At 38.4% G+C, this 26,679-nt stretch overlaps 1 protein-coding gene across 2 annotated transcripts in view; it reads left to right on the top strand.

Moving 5' to 3' along the window:
- GXYLT1 (glucoside xylosyltransferase 1) overlaps window positions 1-21,576 on the top strand; it is a 46,346-nt gene extending 24,770 nt beyond the window's left edge. For both annotated transcript variants that reach the window (XM_040233767.1, XM_040233769.1), the window contains 4 exons: window positions 3,845-4,096; window positions 11,916-12,039; window positions 12,253-12,425; window positions 20,242-21,576. In XM_040233767.1, coding sequence (XP_040089701.1) covers window positions 3,845-4,096; window positions 11,916-12,039; window positions 12,253-12,425; window positions 20,242-20,403 — 711 coding nt within the window. In that variant the 3' untranslated portion in view covers window positions 20,404-21,576. The remainder of the gene's footprint in view (window positions 1-3,844; window positions 4,097-11,915; window positions 12,040-12,252; window positions 12,426-20,241) is intronic.
- Window positions 21,577-26,679: the final 5,103 nt, after the last annotated feature.

Genomic DNA, 26,679 nt, shown 5'->3' with positions numbered 1-26,679 from the left:
TTTCTCCAGTGTTTTTTGTTTGCATCTTGCTTTTACACACGAGTTAATGAAGAATTTCATGTAAATCAGTTAAATAAACACACTCAAATTATTTTCCCTTTGACTATTAGAAGAAAGAAAAAACTTCCCATAGAACAAATAAAAGCTATGGTAAAATACGCTGTTAAAAATGAAAAGTGTAAGTAATTTCTGTTGCAGTACTATTTCTTATGTTTTAATTTATTCAGTTGCTATAAACTGTTTCTTCTCTGAGAAGGAGTTGCCTGTCTCCCTGCCTGCTAAGTCACTTCAGTCGTGTCTGATTCCTGTGGCTCCATGGACTGTGGCCCACCAGGCTCCTCTGTCCAGGGGATTCTCTACGCAGGAATACTGGAGTGGGTTGCCATGCCCTTCTCCAGGGAATCTTCCCGACCCAGGGACTGAATCCACGTCTCTTATGCCACCTGCATTGGCAGGCAGGTTCTTTACTGCTCGTGCCATGTGGGAGGCCCTAAGAAGGAGTTAGAGGTTATCAGATCTTAATGGAGCCAAATCTTTGCCAGTAAGAATGCAGTGGCAGGATCACTTGCCAGTTGCAGGCTGCATTTGTAATTTGGGAAATGAAGCAGATTATTAAATAACTATTTCTGTTTTAACAGCAAGTCAGTTCACCTTTTCTAGCTGATACTTTTAACACAGAAACAGAATTTGAGGCCCGTGAACTAAAAGGGAAATGGGAACCATTTATTCAGTGGGGCTCTTCCTTGGTGGTAGTCTTTGGTGATAAACCCTGATTATTATTTTTTTAATCTAAAAATATTCAGGGACTTCCTTGGTGGTCCAGTGATTAAGACTCTGCCCCCAGTGTAGAGGGCCCAGGTTTAATCCCTAGTCAGGGAACTAGATCCCACTGCTACAGCTAATGATAGAGGATCCCATGTGTCGCTATTAAGACCCAGTACACTCAAATAAATAATAAATATTTTTAAAAATATTCAGAAGCAAGATTACCTCTTCCATTTTGAATTTAATTCACCCACATTTAAAAAATTCTCAGTAGTTGTTAGAACCACTATAATGTTTAAAATAATTACGGTAGTAGAAATATTGAAAGCACATGAGTTCTGTTAAGTATAGGAATTATCGGGAAGAAACTTAAGTTATTTGTTATTAAGTGCAGTAAGGCAGTTCTAAGCATATTGAGAATAGAATTTGTCAAATCTAGGATGTCAGTTAAGATTTAAAATCATGTTGCATTTTGATAGTTGAATCTGCCTAACCAGTAGGTTTATTGCTGGGCATAAAAAATCTTGATCCTAGGATGTCTTCCTTGTCTGCCTCCCTTGTAAGAAGCGCACAAATAAGGGATTAAAAGGGGAAAAGCCTAAGAAGTTTTAGATAACTTCACACAGGCTTTAAATTTTAAAAATTAAAAAAAAAATACTTAGATTGAATCATTGCAGTGTTACATCATTTAATTAGTAGTTTGAGTGCCTTTGTTCTGCCACGTATCTGTCCTGAAGTGCTGGGTATATAGGAATGAATATATATCCAGATTTCTTGTTTTCACAGAGTTTATTGTCTGATATGGGAGATGAACTTTTAAACAAACACTTTATGACATTAAATAAACAATACACCACTGAAAACCAATGAATGGTGAAAGAAGCATGAGGTTACAACCATTGCTCTTCTGTTTTGTTCAGCAGTATAAAGTTTAATTGTTGATGTTGTGATAGGAAGTTTGCCAGATCATTTAATGATGTGATCTAGTTAAAAATTTGAAATACTGAAATTAAATACTTGAAACCTGTCAAATTGTTCTTGTACTTCATTCACTCTTAGTTCTGCATCTTTTAAACCAGATTCTAAGTAAATTGATTCTTCATTTTTCTTAAATGAAGAATTTTCTTAAAGTATTTACTGAAGTAGTTAAGTAAAAACCTTAACTGTTTCTCCTTTTTTAAAATGGAGGGATTAAGGGACTTCCCCGGTCCAGTGGTTAAGAATCTACCTTACAGTGCAGGGGATGTGGGTTCGATTCCTGGACAGGGAACCAGCATCCCTCGTGCCACAGGGAAGCTAAGCCTGCACACTGCAGCGAAGACCTCATGTTCCACAACTGAGACCTGACACAACCAAGTCAATTAATAAACCTTAAAAAAATTTTTTTAAATGGAGGGATTAAAAGATCCAATGTAAGCTCTGGCAAATCCTCCTTCCTCCAAAAGGAACCATAGAAAAATGCTGATGGGATTGTTATTTCACCTTATGTGTGAAGGTGGACTTCCTTGCTGGCTTCCAGGTGGACTTTCCTGGTGGCTCAGCAGTAAAGCATCCACCTGCAATGCAGGAAACGTGGGTTCGATCCCTGGGTGGAGGAGATCCCCTGAGGAGGAAATGATTACCCACTCCAGTACTCTTGCCTGGGAAATCCTGTGGACAGAGGAGCCTGGTGGGCTACAGTCCACCGACTCACAAAGAGTGGGACGTGACTAAGTGATAGAGCACACACACAACGTGGCCGCCAGTGGCAGTGGCTCCCGACAGTGGCCTTGGAGCTTCCTCCAGCGTCTTCCTGGATTGCTACCAATGCAGCAGTCTGTAACACATTTGTCTCATGGTACAGAAGCAAAACAATTTCGTTCACTTTTCTGTCCCCCCAAAAAAGAGAGGGACAGACATACAGACACATACATACGTATCCTTTTAATTACAGTCCTTGAACAAATGAACCTTCCCTATTCAGGCTCTGGGGTTAACTGTCAGATGTTTTTCCCTCAGCCTGGTGTTAAATCAGTGGGGGCATGGAGTGATTTCAGCTTCCTAACTGGTCATTAAGGTGATGGCTTAACCCTAGCTTCAGGAGGAGGCAGCAGCTTTGAAAGGGAGCAGAATGAGGATCAAGCTCTTATCCTCATTATATTCTTAACCAAAAAGCTTTAAGTTAGGTTAACCTAATCATTGAGTCTTACTAGTACACTGGGATAGACAAATTTAAATTTGCAGGGGTCAGATTCTAAAGTCTTTGGATGAGGCAGAAATAAAAACTTACCCTTGAAAATTCCTGTAAAAGATACATGTTGGAGGTTTAACCCCTGGAGTGGGGAAGATCCTGTGGAGTAGGAAAGGGCAAACCAGTCCAACATTCTTGCCTGGAAAATGCCATGGACAGAGGAGCTTGGCAGGCTGCAGGTCACGGGGTTGCAAAGAGTCAGACACAACTGAGGACAGCCAGAGCAGGCAGGAGGTTTGACATCTCTTGGGGAAGTGACATAACCAGTCTTCCAACACAAGTCTTGTTTTAGCCCTTGCTATTTAAGTGCAGGATCTTTGATTTGTTAGGAGATGGTCAGCTCACCTATCAGCATGGACTCGAGCTTGCTGGTCTGGATTTCAATTTTGGCTCTACCAGTTGCTGGCTGAGGGCATTATGAAGTAAAGGTACCAGTTATTAGTGTTACGGCAGAGGGGACAAGTTCAGATCTTCATTTGTATTGGCTAATTTCTGTATTTATCTCAGGAAATTAAGATTTGCTATGTCAGTTCACCAAAGATAATGTTATTTTCCATTATGGAAAACATTTCCTCCCTAGTCTTTGAGGATATTGCTTTTACTTTTTTCTTCCAGTTTTTAGTATTGAGTTTTTATTCTGATGTGTTTTTATAGCTTTTCTTCTTTAAAAGTTAATACAAAAATTAGCAGAATATATATGCTGTTGTAAAAATGGCAGACTTGGGAAAAATTAATTTAAAAAATTAATGTCAAGTAGTTTATCTCTTAAGTATTTTTTAAAAAAATAATGAAAGCCTTTTTTGTTTTAAAATGAAATAGAGTTACTGATTCAAATATCTCTCCCCATAGTTAATCCTGAAAGAAGTTGACTCACTATTGTATGTCGACACTGATATCCTTTTTTTACGGCCTGTTGACGATATTTGGTCTTTGCTAAAGAAGTTTAATTCCACACAAATTGCCGCAATGGCACCAGAACATGAAGAGCCTCGAATAGGCTGGTATAATCGTTTTGCCAGACATCCATACTATGGGAAAACTGGAGTGAACTCGGGAGTTATGCTGATGAACATGACCAGAATGAGAAGGAAGTATTTTAAGGTAAGTTACTGATTCAGGTTAGCATTCTGCTCTTTTCCCTCCAGATTGTTTGGTTTCCAGTTTAGTTTTGTTTTTTTAAAAGCTAGATTGACCTATTCAGAATTTTTCTACTAACCTAGAGTAATTGAAGCAAGTATGTTTTTAGTATTCTGTTCATTAGAGGATTCAGCTCAGCTCGGTTCAGCTCAGTCACTCAGTCGTGTCTGACTCTTTGCGACCCCATGAATTGCAGCACCCAAGGCCTCCCTGTCCGTCACCAACTCCTGGAGTTCACTCAGATTAACGTCCATCGAGTCGGTGATGTCATCCAGCCACCTCATCCTCTGTCTCCCCTTTTCCTCCTGCCCCCAATCCCTCCCAGCATCAGTCTTTTCCAGTGAGCCAACTCTTCGCATGAGGTGGCCAAAGTACTGGAGTTTCAGCTTTAGCATCATTCCTTTCAAAGAACACCCAGGACTGATCTCCTTCAGAATGGACTGGTTGGATCTCCTTGCAGTCCAAGGGACTCTCGAGAGTCTTCTCCAACACCACAGTTGAAAAGCATCAATTCTTTGGTGCTCAGCCTTCTTCACAGTCCAACTCTCACATCCATACATGACCACAGGAAAAACCATAGCCTTGACTAGACGGACTTTGTTGGCAAAGTAGTGTCTCTGCTTTTGAATATGCTATCTGGGTTGTTCATAACTTTCCTTCCAAGGAGTAAGCGTCTTTTAATTTCATGGCTGCAGTCACCATCTGCAGTGATTTTGGAGCCCAGAAAAATAAAGTCTGACACTGTTTCCCCCTCTATTTGCCAGTAGGTCACAGCAGGTGGCATTACAGTCAAGTATCAAGCGGCAAGTGTGAACATTCCGAGCTTGGTGTTCTAGACAAGAGTTGTCATTTTGTAGTAGTGCAGCCTCATAGTACTTGACTCTCAAGTGTGGTATGTCCTGGAGGAGCACAGATTGTAGTTAAGCGCTTAAGACTCACATTAGCTTGATTCAAACACTGAGATCTTGGTTAAGTTTTGCACATCTCCTGGCTTTGATTTCCTCATCTGTGAAATGGTATAATAGATAACAGTATGTATGTCATGGGGATTTTGTGAGGAATAAATTAGTTAGAACAGAGGCCTAACACATAGGAAATGTTGGCTATTTTGGTGCTACTGGAAGTTATAGTGACTTTTAAAAAATCCGTACATGTTTCTTGTCTCAAATTTTGGGATCAGAAAAGTATGGCTATTTCAATTCTCTGACTGTGCATTCTGAACACATTGTGCTGTTTATCAGTTTCATGCTGATGAATCCTTAAGTCGTAGTCTGGGGCCATTGGAGTCAAGTGGTTTGGCCTTATGTTTAACTTTGTCGCCTGTTCACCACAACTACTAGCCAGCTAGTTAATTTTCAAGTGTCAGTTCTCTCAGCTGAAAAACAGATAATAAATGACTTAAGTAGGTTGTCTTTTTAAAAGAGACCCATTCAAAGTGCTTAGTATAAGGCATGACACGTAGTTAGCACTTCAGTGTTAGCTAAAAGCAGTGATTTCTGAAACACTCATACTCACTGTTTGACCCTTTACATCTGGTTAATACTGAATTAAGCATTAAGGGATATTTTATGATACGAATATCTATACATACATATTTGCACATGTATATATTTAGGATTTTTCCATTGGCTGTGGTGGACCAGAGTTTACACCATTATTTTTATTCCTGTCTTCATGTCTGATTTAAATCTATTGTCCCTTCATATCCTTCCTACAGGCCACTGTACTGCTTGTAGCCATCACCACCCACATCTGGACTGTTCAATCTTAAGGCAGTTTAATATCCATCACTCTTGTCTTCTGTATATCTAGCCTACATAGGGTTTGTTTGTTTGTTTAGCTTTCGCATCTTCTGTACCTTTATGAAATCTTGATGTCTTTTCAGTTTGTCTTCCACAAATGAATGCATTAGTGAAGCCAGTGTAACCTGTGTTCTTGCTTATCAGTCAACCTCAGTTACCCAATTTGCTAATATATTTTGAGTTTTAAAAATTTATCTACCATAACATTATACTAAATAAAGCAGGTGTCACACTGTGAGTTTTCTTCCTTTTCTGATGGTTAGACTATGCACGGTAATACTATACCAGAAGATGGTGCTGTAAGATTATGTGCTAAGGAATAATGTACGTGCTTAGGAACTCATCATTTGAAATTCTTAGAATTATGAGAAGTGTTGTGTTGCAAAGAACCTTAGAGATAATTTAGTGTAACACCATTATTTGATTTTTAAGAACATTTCAAATTGAAGCTATGTAATTCAAATCTATAATTATTTTTTATTTGCCTTTTACTTATTTGAATGGCATTCTTAAGTATCTGTAACAGTTTCTCCCCTTTACTTTTTGTCTGTGGTATGTTCTAATCCAGCTAGAGATGTAGATATGGCAGTTGAAATAATTTCTAAGCTTTCAAACATTTGTTTTTGTCTGTGTGCTAATGATTTAATGAAGAACATATGAGGTGTATGATTGTATATTAATTTAGTAGGTACAATTTACTTCATACGTACTATCCCTTTGTTTCAGGCAACTCTGTTCTTGCCCAGTGGGAACAAAGATTTGCTCTGTTTTTAAAATATTTTATTTTCGATTGCTGATATGTTTTGACAAAATTTATTGATTTTTTTTTTGTTCCATTTTATATCTCTTTATTTTTCCTGATTTCCAAACATATCTTTAGCAGACATGGCTTTGTTTTTTTTCCTACTGACTCACAATTTCTGGCACAGATGTTAAATTTTAGAGCTCTAGTGATATAACTGAATTACCTGTAATAACTTTTCAAACTGTTTCATACAGGTCCACAAATGTTATCCCATAGTTATTATCACATGAAAGGCTGTAAGACAACCCATAGGACAATGAACATGTTTTAAATTCTTAATATGCTTTGTTGTCACCCAGCCCCTACCATTCATAATTATTCAGTTCCAACCTTATGTATTATAATCATGTATTTTAAAATTTAAAATAGTAAAAGTTTAGCTTTTTGTTTTGTTTCTCATAGTGCTTGATAGACACTGATATAACCCTGGCTAAGATACAACTTTGTATTTTGTATTATGATTGTTTCTGCAGTGTTGAATCCCTATTAGGATATTTCTTGACCTTTTCCTATTTATTAGATAAAAACCAAAGACTATAAATAAGCCATCTTGAGAATTCTTTTCTTGTATGTTTGCTGTACCTTGTTTGTGTCCTGCCATTTATTATTTTGTAAAGTTTAATTTTTGCCTGTTTTCTCCATGTACTGAGGGGAGGGTATGTCTTTTATACAGCTTTGCTTTCAGAATATTTAGCATGGAGTCTGGCATAAAGTAGCAACTCAATGGATAATTACTGGCAGAGGACAGACAGAAGTTTTAGAATAAAGTATTAAAAAATAGAATACTTATTGTGAGATAATTGTGATGATTGTTTTTACATGTTTGAAATATGTGTGTGATGGAAGGCTATTATTGTGTTACATATATAGCCTAAGAAAACAGTGTCATTGAACATCTTACCAAAAGGGACAGAACTTTTCAGAAATTAGTAGAGTAACCAATCTTTGAGAATTCATGAGTTCTCAGTTTCTAGCATTGTCAGAGCATGATATGAATAGTCATCTGTCAATTTTATTTTTACATATAACATAGACTGATGGAAATAATGAGTTTGTTTTCAAAAGCTTACATAATTCTAAAAATGAAACTAATTTATCTTAATATGATACATGTGCATTTTCAGTAGAGTTGCTGAAATGAATATTAGAGCTGCATCTTTTAAAAAAAATTACAAAATAAATCATGCTTATAAAAATTCAGGCAATTCATTGAAAAAAAGACATTTTTCTGCTTTACATACCACTATCCCCAGTTTCATTCTTTGCCCAAATGACATTATGTATTTTGCTCTGTATTCTTCAGACCCTTTTAAAAAGGCATTTTGAAGCAGATATACATGTACATTAGCATTTAAATGTGGAGTCCTTTTATACAGCTTCAGTTTGCCTTTTTCACTTAGCAAATATATAGTTGATTTTTATGTTAGTACATATAGCCCGTCACATTTAATGTGTGTCATATTATGGAGAAAGAATAATTTGATTTGATTCTGTGTACTGGTATTAATATGTAGTTATATGGTTACTTCTGCTTTATTGACTATGCCAAAGCCTTTGACTGTGTGGATCACAATAAATGGTGGAAAATTCAGAAAGAGATGAGAACACCAGACAACCTGACCTGCCTCTTGAGAAATCTGTATGCAGGTCAGGAAGCAACAGTTAGAACTGGACGTGGAACAACAGACTGGTTCCAAATAGGAAAAGGAGTACGTCAAGGCTGTATATTGTCACCCTGCTTATTTAACTTATATTCAGCGTACATCATGAGAAACGCTGGCCTGGAGGAAGCACAAGCTGGAATCAAGATTGCCAGGAGAAATATCAATAACCTCAGATATTTGGATGACACCACTCTTATGGCAGAAAGTGAAGAAGAACTAAAGAACCTTTTGATGAAAGTGAAAGAGGAGAGTGAAAAAGCTGGCTTAAAGTTCAACATTCAGAAAACTAAGATCATGGCATCTGGTCCCATGTCTTCATGTCAAATAGATGGGGAAACAGTGGAAACTGTGGCTGACTTTAGTTTTTTGGGCTCCAAAATCACTGCAGCTGGTGACTGTAGCCATGAAATTAAAAGATGCTTACTCCTTGGAAGAAAAGCTATGACCAACCTAGACAGCGTATTAAAAAGTAGAGACATTACTTTGTCAAGAAAGGTCCGTCTAGTCAAGGCTATGGTTTTTCCAGTAGTCATGTATGGATGTGATGAGAGCTGGACTATAAAGAAAGCTGAGTGCCAAAGAATTGATGCTTTTGAACTGTGGTGTTGGAGAAGACTCTTGAGAGTCCCTTGGACTGCAAGGAGATTCAACCAGTCCATCCTAAAGGAAATCAGTCCTGAATATTCATTGGAAGGACTAATGCTGAAGCTGAAACTCCAGTACTTTGGCCACCTATTGCAAAGAGCTGACTTATTTGAAAAGACCGTGATACTGGGAAAGACTGAAGGCAGGAGGAGAAGGGGATGACAGAGGATAAGATGGTTAGATGGCATCATCTACTCAATGGACATGAGTTTGGGCAAACTCTGGGAGTTGGTGATGGACAGAGAGACCTGGTGTGCTACAGTCCGCTGGGTCACAAAGAGTTGGACATGACTGAGCAACTGAACTGATGGCTGAAAAACACCTCATGTATTTTAATTTTTACTTACCTGACTACACCACCTATGTGGGTGAAAACCTTTTCATACAATTTTTAGCTGTTTTTGTTTCCTCCCTTTGAATGGCTGTATGTCCATTTCCTTTGACTTTTTCTTCTTTGCTGTTTTTCTGTTTCTGTTGGCTTAAACTCTTTTTGTTTATAATGCCTCTTTATTAAACTCATTTTTCATGGCTTTTCTAGTCTTGGATATTCTAGGTTATAGCCTCAACAAGTACTACTAGTGTTATTGCTTCTTGTCCAGTATTTTTCTGGTAGGACTTTTCCTTTGCATAATAAAGATTTTTTTTTCTTTGAGTAGATGTGTTTCTTTGAATAGGTGTATTTTTCTTCTTCTTTTTTTAAAATAAGTAAAATCTAGTGAAGACTTGAGCATGACATGATACAAGGGATATTCCAAAGTACTGTCTATTGAATGTGTTGCTGGTCTTGGTCCTTGTTGATCAACTCATATTTTCCTTTTCAGATCCTAAGAACATTTAGTTAACATGATCAATGACTCACTGCAGAGTTATCCTTTCAATAAATTGTTTTCTTACTATTTCCTTAAGTAAAATTTGTTTCAGTCATTTTCCAGATTGTATGTGTGTATAGTCACTATATTTATTGCATCCTGAGAAAGAAGGTAATACAATTACTATAGTAGATTACATTTAGTTTAAATATGTAGTTTTTTCCCCTAGGAATTCTTACTTTTCCTTCTCAAAGGACAGATTGCTTATACCTCCATTGAGTTTATTATATATACCAGTATTCTTGCCTAGAGAAATCCCTTGGACAGAGGAGCCTGGTGGGCTGCTGTCCATGGCGTTACACAGAGTCAGACACGACTGAAGCGACTCAGCATGCCTGCATGCATTGGAGAAGGAAATGGCAACCCACTCCAGTATTCTTGCCTAGAGAATCCCAGGGACAGAGGAGTCTGGTGGGCTGCCGTCTATGGGGTTGCACAGAGTTGGACATGACTGAAGTGACTTAGCAGCAGCAGTAGTAGCAGCAACAGAATAGCTTGTAACAATTGTTTTCAGACTATCTGGAGATAGGATCAGTGAAGAAGGAAAGTGCTTTTTTAAACATTGTTTGGAATCTGTCTTGAGCCAATGGTTTTGTAAAAAAATAATATAAATAAATTACTTGGAAAATGTTAAAATAAATAGATATAAAATTACTCTGTTAAATTGCTATAAAAGTTTCTAAATCTTACTCTGAATTTCTGTACTTGAATCTCTCAGAGGATATGAAAAATTCACTCATCAGCATGTTGCAAACTATAATTTGAAAAGTACTTAGTTTAAACTTGGAGAGTTTCCAAGAGTCAAATTTGTATAAAAGACTTAGTATTCAACTCCACCCCTTTTCATCCTAGATTCAAATGATCCCCAGCCCTCTTTCAACTCTGTTGTTTCCTTAGGTATCTGACTTTGAGTTTTAAAATAATGAGCTATGAGTAATTCCATAGAGGCTGAAAAGGCATCTGATTAAATTCAGTATCTATTTTTTATTTATCAGTTTCAAGTGATCTCTTTGAAATGCCAGTTACAAAGGATTAGCAAATCAGTCTAAGAGTCATAGTGATCATGGTGATAATATAAGAGCTAACCAACACTGTACCAAGTACTGCTCCTGTGTGTGTGTGTTAGTCGCTCAGTCATGTCCCACTCCCAGAGAAGGAAATGACAACCCACTCCAGTACTCTTGCCTGGAAACTCCTGTGGACGGAGGAACGTGGTAGGCTGCAGTCCATGGGGTCGCAAAGGGTCGGACATGACTGAGCGACTTCACTTTCACTTTTCATACGTTGGAGAAGGAAATGGCAACCCACTCCAATGTTCTTGCCTGCAGAATCCCAGGGACGGGGGAGCCTGGTAGGCTACCATCTGTGGGGTCGCACAGAGTCAGACACGGCTGAAGCGACTTAGCAGCAGCAGCGTGTCTGACTCTTTGCGATCCCATAGACTATAGGTTGCAAAGCTCCTCTGTCCATGGAATTCTCCAGGCAAGAATAATGGAGTGGGGAGACATTCCCGTCTTCAGGGATCTTCCTGACTCAGGGATTGAACCCTGGTCTCCCGCATTGCAGGCAGATTCTTTGTCGTCTGAGCTACCAGAGAAGCCCCACTGTTTCTAGTACTTTTCATTTATATATTAACACCTTTAATCTTCAACAGCTGTATTACAAAGACATAGGTACTGAAACTCTGTGCTTTTTAAGATGAGGGCACAGTCGTATCACTGAAACCACCACCTCCTTTCTCTTTCCCTTTTCTTCCCGACTTCTTAGTTTCATCATGGCTCCGTACAGCTTCAGATATCTTTTGTTGTCTCTCCACTTGAGCTGTTCATTCTTCCTCACATTTAGGTTTAAGTTAGGGTCACATTGTTTTGTAACAAAAGAAGTTTACACACCTCCTGTTGCTCTGTAACGATTGCTAAGGGAAGAATGAGGAACTGTCATTATGCTGCCATTTTTAACCTGGAAGTCTGAGAAATTTGTTAATATATTTACCAACAGAATGATATGACCACCGTGCGATTACGATGGGGAGATATACTGATGCCACTGCTTAAAAAATACAAACTGAACATTACATGGGGTGATCAAGATCTGTTGAATATCATATTTTTTCATAATCCAGGTAATTTTAAAAATTTCTTTTATTCTTTGTAAAAAAGAAAAACATAGTACTTAGTCAAAATAGAAAAAAATACATTTATTTGATTTTGGCTTATATTAAGTTATCACTCTTTATGTTTAAAACAGAGTAAACTAGGTTTAAAATCTTTGCAGAACGTTAATTCTGTGGAATTAGGGTGTGTTTACTTCTTTGTTTTGTTTTATTTTTGCATAGAAAGCCTTTTTGTTTTTCCTTGCCAATGGAATTATCGTCCAGATCATTGCATATATGGAAGCAATTGCCAAGAAGCTGAAGAAGAAGGAATCTTTATTCTCCATGGGAACAGAGGTGTTTACCATGATGATAAGCAACCAGCATTTAGAGCTATTTATGAAGCATTGAGAAATGTAAGCTCTCTTTTTTTTTTAAGTATTTTTGTGGACATACTCCCTGGTTTACAGAGAATGTGCATATCCTTTACTCTAGGTCATCAGTGATAAACCCCACCACACCCTCCCCATACAGCTCTGGCACTTGGCCTTCTGCTGTAAGGAAGGGCACTACCTTTTGCCCACTTACTGACCTATGCATTATCAGTATGAGCTCACGATACTATTCTTTTCAGCAAATTATAATGCAGTGTTCAATTTTATTTATATTGATGCTGATCTCTTGTGCTTGACTCATTCCCATCATTATTTTGAGTACCTTCTCAAAGAGGAGGTACAAGCAAAATATCCCAGGCTTATCTTATTATGCCTTCCCTGCCCTCGCCCTGAAATTAGTTGTCTCTCTAAGGAACTCTGATACTTACTGCTGCAAAGGTGTCTTCCCTTCTAAGCGCTTTCAGCAGCAGAGCTGGGAAATACAAAAATGCAAGCACATGCACACACCGAGTCCTGTGCTCACACCTGTGTGCCCAGTTGCATTCTCCCAGGCTCCTTCCTTTACTCTTCTACTTGGTTTCTGTTTTCTTCCAGTTAGAATCCTGGCTCCAAATGAAAACTTTTCCTCTTTTGCTTAAAGCTATAATTCATTTAAAATAATTTCAAAAATCCTCCATTTGGACTACTGTCCCCACTCCTTTCCTTGAAAAGCTAGCCGGCTGTAAGCATTCAGTTTGTTCACGGTCCTTCTCCCGCCCTCCCCACCACTGGATCAGGGGGTATGTTCTGTATTGTGTTCAGACGTTATTTGCATTAGTTTTTTTCTGCTCCTGTCAGTGTCTTTATTTATTCATTTGAAATACTGTTGGATTCATGTATTTCCATATGCTTTCAGTTTTAAGTTTTTTTCTCATGTTTGTTGATTTAACTTTAATTTTTAAGAACTTAATCACTTTTTTGGCCGTGCTGGGTCTTTGTTGCTGCACAGGGGCTTACTGTAGTTGCAGTGAGTGGGAGCTGCTCTCTGGTTTCAGTGCGGAGGCTTCCCCTTACAGTGGCTTCTCTTGTTGGAGAGCACAGACTCTAGAGCAGGGCCCTCAGGAGTTGTGGCTCTTGGGCTTCGTTGCCCCATGGCATGTGAAATCTTCCAAGACCAGGAATTGAAGCCGTGTCCTGCACTGGCAGGCAGAGTCTTAACCCCTGGACCACCAGGGAAGTCCTCAGTTCAATTTGATGTGAGGAATATTAATATACTTCAAAAAGTCAAAGCTGTGTTAGGGTTTACTCAGAACCTGTTCTTTCTGCTTCCTTCTACACCAAGTCCCAGCCCCAGTCACCAGTTTCATGTTCTGGTTTGTCCTTCCTATACAGATGAGTAGGTACACGTATGCTTTGTAAGTTCCCTTTTCTTACATGAAAGGTGTTGTTCATCTTTATTTGTTCTTTGCTTTTGTTTTACAATTTTCTGTAAGTTTGGGCATTTATAAATATCTTCCTCATACTTTTTTTGCACAACTGTATGATACTCCACTTTATGCATGTACTGGAGTTTATTCAATTAATCTCTTAATGTTTGAACGTTTTGGTATTCTCCAACATTTTGAATAAGAATGCAGCAGAATTCCCTGGTGGACCAGTGGTTAGGACTCCATGCTTTTACTGCCAGGGCTCTGGTTAGATCTCTAGTTTGGGGGCACTAAGATTCTGCAAACTGCAAGGTGGGCCAATAAAGAGAAGGGGGGAAAGAGAATGAGAGAGAGAGAAAAGAAGGAAGGAAGTAACGGAGGGAGGGAGGAAGGAAGGAAAAAGCAATGTATTAAGTCGGGTAAATTCCTGGACATGGGATAATTTTAACTGAAGTTGCTGCCTGTTTCCCCTACATAGGGATCATTTGCATTCCTGCCAGCAGTTCATGAGGAAGCCTGTTATGCACAGGAGTGTATTGTCAACCTTGAAAATTTTTTGCCATGCTAATAAGTGAGAAATAGAATCTTAGTTTAAATTTCACTTTCTCTTGTGAGTGAGATGAACATCTTTTTATATATCTAACAGCTGTTTTTACATCTTTTTGGAGTGAATTTTCTTTCAGGTCTCTTACTTAGTCTTCTATTGATTTTTTAAAATGACTTTATTTTTAACATATTTTATATGCCATCCTTTTCATTCATAGTGTAAATTGTTTGGTGGTTTTTAGCATATTTACAGAGTTGTACAGTCATTACTGTGAGGCTTTCATACTTGACTTCCCGCCTCCCCATCAGTTGCTGCAAGTCCTTTGTGTATTTAAGATATTAGTTCTTTTTCTGTTATATCTGATGTAAACATTTTCTCCCAGTTTGACTTTGTTTATGGCGTTTTTTGTCGTTCAGAGTTGTTTGTTTTCTTAAAAATTTTTGTGTAATCAAATTTAAAACCTTTTAAAAAAAGTCATAGTTAGAAAGTCTTTCCCTACCTATACTCAGCTTACAGAAAGTTTCACCTATATACTGTTTCACTTACTACATTTAGTCTTCTTCTCAATTTGGAATTTACTCTTGAGTAAGGGATAGATCTGATTTGATCTTTTTCCAAGTGGCCGTCTTGTCCCAATTATGTTTATTTGAAAGGTTATCGATAACCTGAAGAGTTGAGATACTGACTTTACCATGTACTAAAGTTCCATTTGTGATTTCTGGATTTTCTCTTCTGCTCCACTGGTCTGTCCATTTGTGCACTGACACACACCGTTTTCAGTATGAAGTCTTTGTGCTGTATTTTAATACCTGATAGGGCTATTCCCTGTTCACATCCTGTCCTCTTAGTGTCTTCCTACTTAGTGTATTTTTATTTTTACACAGATATCAGTGCATTTAACAAAAAGTTGTTTTTTTGTTGGGAGTGTGTCGTCTTCACATGTTGACTTAGTGACTGCTGACGTTTTGATGGTGTTGAGACATCTTAGGAACAAGGGTTGTCTTTGATTTGTGTCTTTCAGGAATGTTGAATAGATCTCTTCATACTGTAGATTTTGAACATATCTTAAGTCTATTCTGTTTTCTTTGTTGCCTTTGTAAATGAGGTTTTCTTTTTTAAATACTAAACTTTATATTGAGTTTGGAAAAAATTTTTCTGGCCCTGTCACCCCAGATACCTGTTTCTGTCTCTTTTTCCCCTTGGGTCTGCTTTTATGTAGTTAAGGTGGATTAACAGGGGGAGATGATTATACTTCACGTATCTGAGTATGTTGGGGACCAAGACTTGGGGCAAAGCCAAATAAGGATTGGACTTATGATTTTGCTTAATGAGCTGTATATCAGGCACTATCCATGCAGCTAATTCACTGATACCTGGGGAGAAGTTATATGTGACCGTTCATCTCTCAGGGGGTATGTTCACTGTGCTGCTGGACTGTGTCTAATCGTATATGGATGTGAAGACAAATATCAGTAGCAGGAGTGCTGGTTTGGTCTAAGTGTGGGGATCAAAAGAGCTGATGCTCCTATTGGTGAGACTCTAAGCATTTGCTAATGACTGATCTCAGTCAGTATTTGCTAGTACAGTCTCATTAATAGGAATGAGAATAAAGATACTGAACTCTAATCTCCTGAGACACAGACTGTTTTAGGATGTGGAAGAAGAGTGTAACAGCTGTGCACCAAACGGCCAGGGAAGGCCTCATTGATGAGGAGGCATTTGAAATGAACCCTGAAGAATGAGTAAGAGTTTGCCAGGTGAGCAGGCAGAACCAACACTGCCTGAGAAAAGGTCTTGCTGCTGCTAAGTTGCTTCAGTCGTGTCTGACTCTGTGCAACCCCACAGATGGCAGCCCACCAGGCTCCCCCGTCCCTGGGATTCTCCAAGGCAAGAACACTGGAATGGGTTGCCATTTCCTTCTCAAACGCATGAAAGTGAAAAGTGAAAGTGAAGTTGCTCAGTCGTGTGGGTGGTAGAAAACCCATGAGGAGGTCAGGAGTTGAGCTGTTTAACTGGGGTGATGGGTGAAAGTAGGCAGTGGCTGGACTGGGCCGGATGTGGTGACGATGTGTGCTGTGTAAAATGGTGATCTGCAGTGCAGGGAGCTGAAGTTTTCTCCTGGAAATGAGTATTGCTCACACTTGGTGGTAGGGAAAGTGCTGATAGCGTTGTAGGCTACAGTAGTGTTTTTCTAAATTTCTTAATCCTATAAGCCTGAGAGATAGGGTTTCTGAATAATCAGTTTATCATGATACAGCTACACTCACTGAAGAATTATAAAATTTAGTGTTGATGTTCATTTTCATGTAGCTGACCTTGTATGCCTTCAGAATCAATATTATATTTTAATAATGCTTTATTATGGCTTGTCAAGAGGTGATAAAAATAACAAAAGGTACTTTTGGAGTTCTGAGACTTTGCAGGGTAGAAAAGAAATGCACTCCTATAAAAATGTGATTTCTTTGTTGCCTCTGAGCATTTTTTAAAAATCCATTATTAAGGAATTAAATCTTACTAGTTTTATTTGATCTTTTCTTTGATCTCTTATAAGTATATACTTAAAAAAAACTGAGTATTTGTTTTAAGCTGATTAATTACACTCAATTTTTAAGAAATAAATCTTATTTTAAAAACTGTTTCAAACACTGAAGTAATTAATGACTAGTGGTTGTTTTCAGTTTGTATTAATTAGCCGTATCTACCCAGTTTTCAACTTAATGAAGTTAATCAGTCTTTTTGGTGCTTGGTTAGTTTTTTTATCTTTTCTGTTATTCAATGGAAAGTATAATTTTTAAAAGAATTACTGTTCAGAGAGAGGTATTTATGCAAGTTTCAAGAAAGAAGCTTAGTCATAGCCATTGAATGTTGTGAACCATAAGGACGTGAACCACCTGTAAAATGTGAATGCATGGCTATGTCTGCCAGCATATCAGGTTTTATAGTCCATACACAATTGTTAAATATTATTTGTTGAGTGAATACAAACACTAAGATTAAAAAGTGCAGATTCATAGTGGGAATAAAACATTTTATTGCTCTGTAAAGTATTTTCTGCTTCCTGTATTTCATTTGAATTATTAGATTTCGTGGTGTTTCTGTGTTAACTTTGATTTACCTCACACCTTGCTTGTATCTGCATAAGGTGCAGTAGATTTGCAGAGATGTAGAGGACTCGACCTCCTCTCCTGCACAGTTTTCTTGTATGTAGCTGGCACTTGGCATCTGAAGGATTGGACTGCCTGCCATTGTACCTGTATTTTTAAAACATGTTCTGTTTTTTGAAAATGCCTTGAAGTATCTCATTGTGGGCATCATTGCCTCACTGTTTACTATCTGCCTTCAGCTGACATTCTTAAATATAAAACATGGCCTTCCTGAAAGTTTGTGTGCTGGGTACAGTGCCAGTGAAGAGGAAGTGATTATCTGTGTCAGGAGGCTTCTCAGAGGAGCTGACATTGGACTGAGCTGGAAGGACGAGTACCAGGCAGCCAGGAAAGGTGTGGATGAGTCCGGGTATCACACAGTAGGGGAGGAGGAGACTTGTAGTCAGTTGAGGGCACTGTGGCCTCTGGGCAGGTGAGCCTTTGGATGCAGGTGCATGCACGGTCCTGGGTGCTTGTGGAGTCTATGCCTGGTGGAGGGCGTGACTGCTGGCTCTGTATGTACAGGTGGGCATTTGGTGATTTCTCACCTTCTTCTTTCGGAGAGGGCAATGGCACCCCACTCCAGCACTCTTGCCTGGAAAATCCCATGGACGGAGGAGCCTGGTGGGCTGCAGTCCATGGGGTCGCTAAGAGTCCGACACGACTGAGCGACCTCACTTTCACTTTTCACTTTCATGCTTTGGAGAAGGAAATGGCAACCCACTCCAGTGTTCTTGCCTGGAGAGTCCCAGGGATGGGGGAGCCTGGTGGGCTGCCGTCTATGGGGTCGCACAGAGTTGGACATGACTGAAGTGACTTAGCAGCAGCAACAGCAGCACCTTCTTCTTTAAAGGTCAAACTTCTTGTATATGGTGGACTAAAAGAGCTGTAATCCATGAGGCACTGTTTTTATTTCAGGAAAATATTCATCAAAAGACCTCCCCAGTGAAGAAAAAAAATTTTTTAACCACAAACACTGGGATTTAAAATCAGAAGGAAATGAACAGAATCTCAAGTATTCCCAGGAATTAACTTTTAAACACCTTTGTAACATTTTCATTTTTAGTCATTGTAGAGTAGGAAAAAGACGAGTTTGGTCTTCCCAGGATTACTCGCCTCTCAGCCACAGTTGTCCTAGGATGTTTTTGTACACAGTGAAATGTTACCAGGCAGTGTCACTTCATACGGGTGCTACAGCTTGATGAAGGTTACATTCTTCAGCATGGCTGCTACTTTTAACCCCAGAGAAATGTGGACATACCTATATATAGCACAGGGCAGTTCACCACTGTTAACTGAGCTTCATCTTTGCAGCAGAGTTTTTGAAACTCACTTGGCGCAATTTCATTTGCTTTTTTGGGTAAGCAGTGCTATGTGGTTGTAAAGCTCTTTGCAGGTGGAATCCTGGCTCAGCCATTTAGAGCTTTGTAACTGGAAAAATCCTCTCTCCCTACCTTAGTTGCTTCATTGTAAATTGTCATGTTTCATGAAGTCAGTGTGAGGCTTAAATGCATTACTACATATAAAGCTCTTAGCCTGATGCCTGGTGTGTAGGAAGTGCTTTCTTTTTAACCAGTCTAGCTTTCAGCAGTTTCTCCCAGATCCCAGAGTTATTATTTTCATTACATTTCTTCCTAGTTAAGCCTCTTCTCCTCCCCACCTTTTTTTTTTTTTTTTTTACATTTTTAAAAATACCTTAAGGTATTTCTCTTCAGTATATGGGATTAGGTTTGAAAAAATGACCCAAGAGGGAAGGTTTCATGCATAATGATCCTAGTTTTCTTGCACTAGAGGCTCCAGGGTTTAGGGTCTCTGTGCAGCCCTATCACATCAGTGTTCTGAATGAGCACTGAAGTTCAGCCTGTTCTCCATAGAGGGGCTGCAGCTTCCTACAGACTCACTAATTGTGATTCGAGTGGTGCTTCCATTCCTCTCCCTCTGTGGCAGGGTAGTAAACCTCAAGTCATTTGCAGTCCTCCTAGATTTCAGGTTCTGAATTTCCTTTAGAGTCTTCCATTTTTTTACTGACTTCAAACTTTCCTGTAAGATATTTTCAAGCCCCCTCAGTCTTTCTAATTGTGGTTGCAAATAACAAAAAGGTGCATGGCCGAAAATACTAAGATCTCAGCTTTTTTTCCACTTACTACTACTACAGTGTTTTCCAAAATATATTTCTTGAGATAAGAAGACATTTTGTAGTGAAAAAGGGTTCTGAAAGTACATTTTGGAATTAGTGGGGCAAACAGCGTTCAACAGGTACATTTTCTGTTTTAATAGTTTCTCACGTGCCCCTGTGAATCTCGCTCAAGAGTGCATGGTGTTTAGCAGTTCTCAAACATTTATCCTTGTGCAGCTAGGGTTCTTTGGGAAACCCTAAACTGTGCTCTCTTTATCTCACTCCTTTCCAGTCCAGCTTCACCAGTTTTACTGGAGTGATTTTTTGGCTTTTGTTAGTCTTTCTCAGCCATCTTCAGACCTGTTGCTTGTCTTTTCACAGCTGTGAGAATCTCTGGGTCTTTTCTGCTCTTAACCATGTCCTTTCCTTGACACAGGATTCTCTGCCTCTTCCCTCCTCCTATGAGATGTCTTCTGTTTAATTCATTGAAATTATTTGTTGGGCACGTGCTTTCTATGAGACTTCTTAAAGTGGAGAGTGTTGATAATAAAGTGGATTGAAGAAGTTATTGGGAATAGAGTTAAATTTTTATATATATCTTTGTCTTTTTATCTTCTTTCTCTAGTGTTCCTTTGAAGATGACAATATCCATTCCTTATTAAAGCCATTAGAACTGGAACTACAAAAGACAGTGCATACATACTGTGGAAAAATTTACAAAATATTTATCAAACAGCTGACAAAAAGCATACAAGACCGTTACGACAGACCGCCAAAAGAAAGGTGATTCTTGGTGACTGCTGAGTCAAATGAATTAAAACAACAAAATATCAGAGACTATTGTGAAGGAATAGTCTTAGATGAAGTTTTCAGGAAGGAATTATTCATCTTCAGTATAATTTTTTTCCTGAAGAAGTTAAATGAGCTGTATTTTCATGAAATGAAGAACAAGTTGAAGTCTTGGACCTCAACAAGAAGATATTTTTGATCTCTGATGTTTTATAATGTTATCTGGTATCATTCCAGTATTGACAAAAATATTATTGAATGGTTATAGCCTACAGACTTGGGTTGACTCTTAACTCTCAAGTAGGTAAGAGCAGTAGGGATGTATGGATGGAGAAATGTACCTCATACACAGTGGAAACACTCAAACTGTGAGTATAGCAATAATCTTATGTCAGCACTAACCTCACTTTAAATGTGTGAGAAAAAAAAAGTTGTTTACAGAAACAGGAAAGGTTCTGTTTCTAAAAAAATGTGATGTAACTGATGTCACTATCGACAATCTGTGCGTGCCTTTATACATTTCATCTCTGTTTAAAATATTTTTGTGACAATCACGTTTAAAAGTGTCTTTAGTTTATATGTAAGCTGCACATTTAAGATTGAGCTCTATAAGAAAAACAGTGAAAGTTTGGATTTTAGTCTTTGTGTGTATTTGTGAAATGTAGTATTTCCATTTGTATGTGCTTAACTGTCTTGCCAAAAGTCAAATCTAAGATTATTAAGCAAGTATTTTAGGAACATTTTTTATCACTTTAAATGAAAAATTTCAGCTTTACTGGGCATTCTGGAAGCAATAAATATGCAGATAATAAAGTGAGAACCTAATAAGTATACTTACGTGATGGTGGAAAATGTGATGGACCAAAATACAGAAGCTGCGTCTTGTGTGAGCAGTGATTACAGTTATAATGGAGCAGGAAAAAGTGGTCCATTGAAACCTTTCCCCTTCTACCTCAAAGGGGCTTTGCAAAATATCTTTGAAGAAGCAAATATACGTATACAACCTTAATTTAAGTACATTAGAAAACCTTCATGGATGATTTGGCTTAAGATTGTCACATGTGACTGTAGAAAAAAGTTTTGATTTGGTTAATGTGCATGTCCTCCTTTTTTGAATGTCACTTAAGACAGCTATGTTTTTTATCTTGACAGTAAGAAAAATATTACTTTTCTTGGTGTTTTTGACCTTTAACTGATACAACTATAGATTCTGAGTACGTAGCATGTACTCTCTGGGGCACATGTCTCTTTACCAAGTACTAGGAAGTCAACTTCTTTTCCTCCTTTTGATATTTTAATACTTAAATAGAGAAGAGAAAATCATGAAGGAAAACTGCCACTCCCTGGTCATTCATGAAGTACCTAAAATAGTGGTGACTGGCTTGATGAAGACACAGTGCCCTCTGTGGGGACGTGGGAGAAGAGCTGGCTTCTGTCTGGCGCGATTCAGTCAGGGACAGGTTGCGAAAGGAAGGTGTAAGGAAGACGACTCAGAATTTGACAGCCAGCCCGGCTCTCATGGGACAGAAGCACTCAGGGAATGCCACAGTGAACATGAGAACTCGGGAACTTGTTGAGATCGAATTGGCTAAATAAAAAATGGGATCCCTAGAATTTCGAAGTTTGGAGCAGATAGGATCATTTTTAATGGCCCCGGAGGAGACCCTTGGCTGCCTGGCACATTAGGCTCTTGTGAGGACCTTGACGAGAATGGCCTGGGCTACACCCTAGATGACCCTGGTATGCCATATCCAGCTGGGTCTGCACACTTCACAGAAGTGGAGAGAACAGTACATTGGGCCTCCTCGTCCAGATTGAACACGTCAGTGTTTTACCACGTGTGTGTTATCTGTCCCTTTTTCCTTGCTGGTGTATCTTAAAGAAAATGCCAGTCATCATGTTATTTCATCTGTATAAACACTTTGGTAGCTACAATGACATTGTACCCCTTTTGGCTTCAGTTAATATCAAAGGCACATTTCCCATATGATAAGAGTGCAAAAATAAGTCACCTTATGATTTTATTTTTATAAGCACCTCAGATGATTTTGGCGTCATTTAGTTTGGGAACCACTGGAAATTATTCTGCCAACTTGAAGGTTGAAGTTAGGACCACAATTCTCAGCACAGTTGGTGGATTATAAATGTGATTCTGAAATGTTAGTGGAAGTACTTGGGGTTATTTACAAGATATGAATTTATATTGTTAGGAAGTTCCTTAGGTTTAATTTTCTCAGTGAACAGACTCTTAGCCCCATGGGCTCTAGTATGATGGAGACTGGGTAGAATGTGTCGTAGTTTAACTGGACTCTGTGTTGTGGTCTCACACATGGGCCTTCTTTATACCATCACACTCTCCATTGTGGGCTCAGTTGGAAGGTTCTTCACTTGGTTTATTCAGTCCTGACCTAATTTTAGCATTTTACCATACATTGGGTTATGGTGAAAACTCTCCACTGAGGGACTGTTTTTACGTAAAATTTAGGATATCACAGAAAGTCCTTAACAATATTAAAATGAATTTTCTGAGTTTAGATAAACTTTTTCCTTGAGAAGTTTCAAGAAATACAGTTTCTCAGCATTAGTGAGGTTAAATTCTAGAGCAGCTTAGAGAATGTTTTATATTTCTTTCCTTAAGACAGTGTATCTATGCAGTGTATTTGAATTATATATTCTTTGAGTCTATGTCTTAGAAAAATTCTGACCTCAGAATTATCTCTGGGCTACAGTGTTACCAAAGTGGAATGACTTTATAATGTAGTCAACCTTCATTTATATGAAGTTGCCATCTTAGAGGAAAAAACCTTGGAAACTACCTTTAGAAAATATATATTGTGATTTACATTTTAAGAAAATACATACTTTGTTTTTTCCCCCTGGAAAGAGTAGTTCATAATGTATATTCAGTAACCCGGTTATCTCCGGATACTTTAGAGCCTGAAACAGTATCACTGCTTCACTGCGCTCTCATTTTGCCTCAAGTCGAATGTTATTGGTATAAAGGAAAGAAAACCAAACTGAACTGGATCTGCGTTCTCTTCTTGGTTAGGGGGCCAAGGCATATCATTCACCTTCTCTGTACCCTAAGCTTGCGAACAATCAGTGTGCCTTTCCCGCCTCACGAGACTTGGCAGTCATGGAGCTATGAGACCCAGAAGAAAGGTTGGGTTAGTTGCATGGCTTGCCTTATGCCCCTGCAGCCTTGCTGCTGAAGTTCTGGGCTGCCCTGTTGCCTCCTGTACAGGTCATTCTGTTTTAGACTGAATGTTTGCTGACGTGCATTGTATCTCCAGTGTGAATTTGCTTAGCTTGTGTAAGGAAGAATTTTTAAGGAAGAGAAAGCAAAGAAAAGTATGATGTAAATGAATGATTAGAGGAAGAAGGAAAAGAGAGGAAGTGAGAGAAGTGAGGAAAGAGAAGGGAATAAGAGTGAGAATGGCCAAAGGCAGAGAAAGAGAAGAGTGGCCAAGAGTGGGGAATAGAGAAGGGAGGAGGGAGGGGAGTGGTGTGGGGACAGTCACTTTTGAAGCTGCAGCCCCCTAGCCTGGACTGCTGCCAGCTTGCCTTCCTGTTTCAGTTCGTGGCCCTGCGGGGTCAGGCTTTCATGGAAGGGGCAGCCAGGCTACCTCTGTTGAATTTGTTTGTTTGATTTGTTGATAGTAGAGTCTTTCCCCAGTTACTCTGCTTACTGATCATTTAGTGCTATGATTCTACATTGCAGTTTTTTTTTTCTTCTTTTTATATATTGGATCCCAGTTTGTGACCTAAGACCTGTGGAAACAGGATGACAAATATCTTCCTTTCTGACATCCTTTTAGTCCTCCCAGATAATGGATTATGTAGAACTGACCACATGGATCATACAGGAGGTTAGGGTGGAGGGGATAACCTTATTAGATCTGCAGGGGGCCCAGGAATCTTTCTGGTTTTCCCAGATGATACTGATAGGAGGCCAGTTTGGGAACCACTGCCCTGCCTTGAGTGGCAGTTTAAATCACACATCACATCCATTGATTCCTCAATAGGCATTCTTCCACGTGAAGTGTTAGGAAGGGATTCAAGAGAACAGGATACAACAGGAGTACATTAAATGGAAAAACCTTAAAAGAGGGTAGTCAGTGTCTTCTTTTTCAGAAGTTTATATTGTAAGGAGTAAACATCTTAGTGTTAATCAGTAGTGATTTAGCAAGACCACTAATTTTTTGTTTTTAACTTTTTGATTTCGTAAACAGAAGTAGGGGCACACGATGTCAGGAAAGGTAGGTGCACAGTGTGTCAGTGTAGGAACAGTTATCAGTTTATTAAATGTAACTTCAAGTGTCTTAAAACAATTGCCTTATTGCATTTTAATATGTAATTAAAATAGATTAAATAATGATTAGTACTGTAACAGTTATCCTTTTATACATTGCCAAAGCAACCCTTTTTTGCCTATTAAAGCCTGGCTTAACTGTCCTGATGTTTGTTGTTTCTTGATTCATTGAACATGCAACTAGATTTTTAAAACTAAGTTATATGAACTTAAGGCAGGTGTAAAATATGGTGCAAGAATTTTTTTAATTAAAAATGAATATGATGTTAATTTAGATATCTAGCAATTACAGAACTATAAGAACATGGAATAGCATGTTGAACTAGGCAATTTAAAATTGATTACAAATCAATGTCAGACATACTTCTAAATGGAAAATATCTATTGTCAACTCATTTCCACCAATAATTCCAAATATCTAATGGGATTGTTTTTTAAGAATTTTCTATAACTCCAGTTTTCAAACAAAAGAGAGCCTTCGAAAAGATATGGAGAGAAGAAAGAAAAAAATCTCACTTTTAATGCTGTGAATGCTATTTGGAAGGTCTGGTCAGACTTTTTAATACAAACTTAACTGATGTGAAGCCTCAGATGATGTGTAGTTTACATATACTGTCTGAATTTGTAAGCATATTCAAATATACATCATATTAAGTCCTTATAAAAACTAAAGAGAAGCAACAGTGTACCTTCCATTTAAAATATAAGTGGACTTTGACTATGATGGAAAATAGCTGTTTTCAATCTGCGTATAAAATTTCTTCAGGGAATATTGGGGTGTTATGCACAAATAATTAAGGTCTTGTAGCTTCGCTGTAGCCTGTCATCCAGTTCAAACTGAGCACACATGCATCACATCATTGTCAGGATTTGAGAGCTGGGCCAGTGGCTTTTGATGGATGTTGTAACAGAAGATCTGTGAAGGAGACGGTGGTTTGCACCTGTTCCTGAAATCAGAAACTGGAAGGTGTTTCCATTTTTCACAAGTATTTGCATAAATGTGTTAATATTTTGAGTAGTAATGATTCTAAAGCTGCAAGAAGGCATTTTGCTATACTGTGATACGTAGCGATTACTACTCTTAAACAGCTTTTTACCTTAAAATATTATGATTTTAGGATAAATTGGATATCCTCCTCCAAGTAGTTTGTGTGTCTTGACATTTATTAAAGAGAAGGTGAGTTCAAGACTATAGATTCAGATATAATGTGAGAATAATGGCAAGTTGCTTTGTTCTGTTTTGGGGGGAGTTCATATCATCTTTTTCTGTGGTGTTATTAAATGAACATATACTCAATAAATGTCTGATTTCTTCAAATGATGTGTCTGAATTATTCTAGAAGGCTAATGCATATTGATATATGGCAAAAAAACCATCACAATATTGTGAAGTAATTATCTTCCATTTAAATAATTTTTTTAAAGTAATTTTGAAATCATTAGGCTTGGGAAACTTGATAACTAAAAGTCCAGGCAGGTGGCAGTTCCTGGATTGACTAATTCAGCAACTGGACAATGTCATTGGAAACCTAGGCACCTTCTGTCTTTACATTACTGTTCTCACATGTGAGCTAGTTTTCCCCCCATGGCCCCTAAGTGACAGGCAGCATTCTGGGTCCCAAATGACAACCAGAGGCAAAAATACATCTTTTTATAAGAGGAAGGTGCCACGTGTCCCCATTCACTTGCCCTCATAGCCATAGCAGTGGCTGTCTGTGTGCAAAACAATTACTTTTCAAAGAGAATGAAACTTGAATGGTTCGCTCAGCTCTTGATTTGCCCGAAACTTAAACATAGCCTCCTCTTGAAAAATGGCTACTCACAGGAAAGGAAAAGGAAGTAACATCAGGGTTCTGTTAGAAGTCTGTGGGGTAGAGGGGTAGATAACAGACCTACATGATTTTACTGGCCCAAGTATTTCTTAAAACTTCCCAGAGGATCAAATTTCAGATCTAGAGAAGA

The sequence above is a fragment of the Oryx dammah genome, unplaced genomic scaffold (genome assembly GCF_014754425.2).
Source record: "Oryx dammah isolate SB20612 unplaced genomic scaffold, SCBI_Odam_1.1 HiC_scaffold_29, whole genome shotgun sequence".
Lineage (NCBI taxonomy): Eukaryota > Metazoa > Chordata > Mammalia > Artiodactyla > Bovidae > Oryx > Oryx dammah.
The sequence above is the reverse complement of the archived record's forward strand: the minus strand, read 5'-3'. Positions and strand labels throughout refer to the sequence as shown.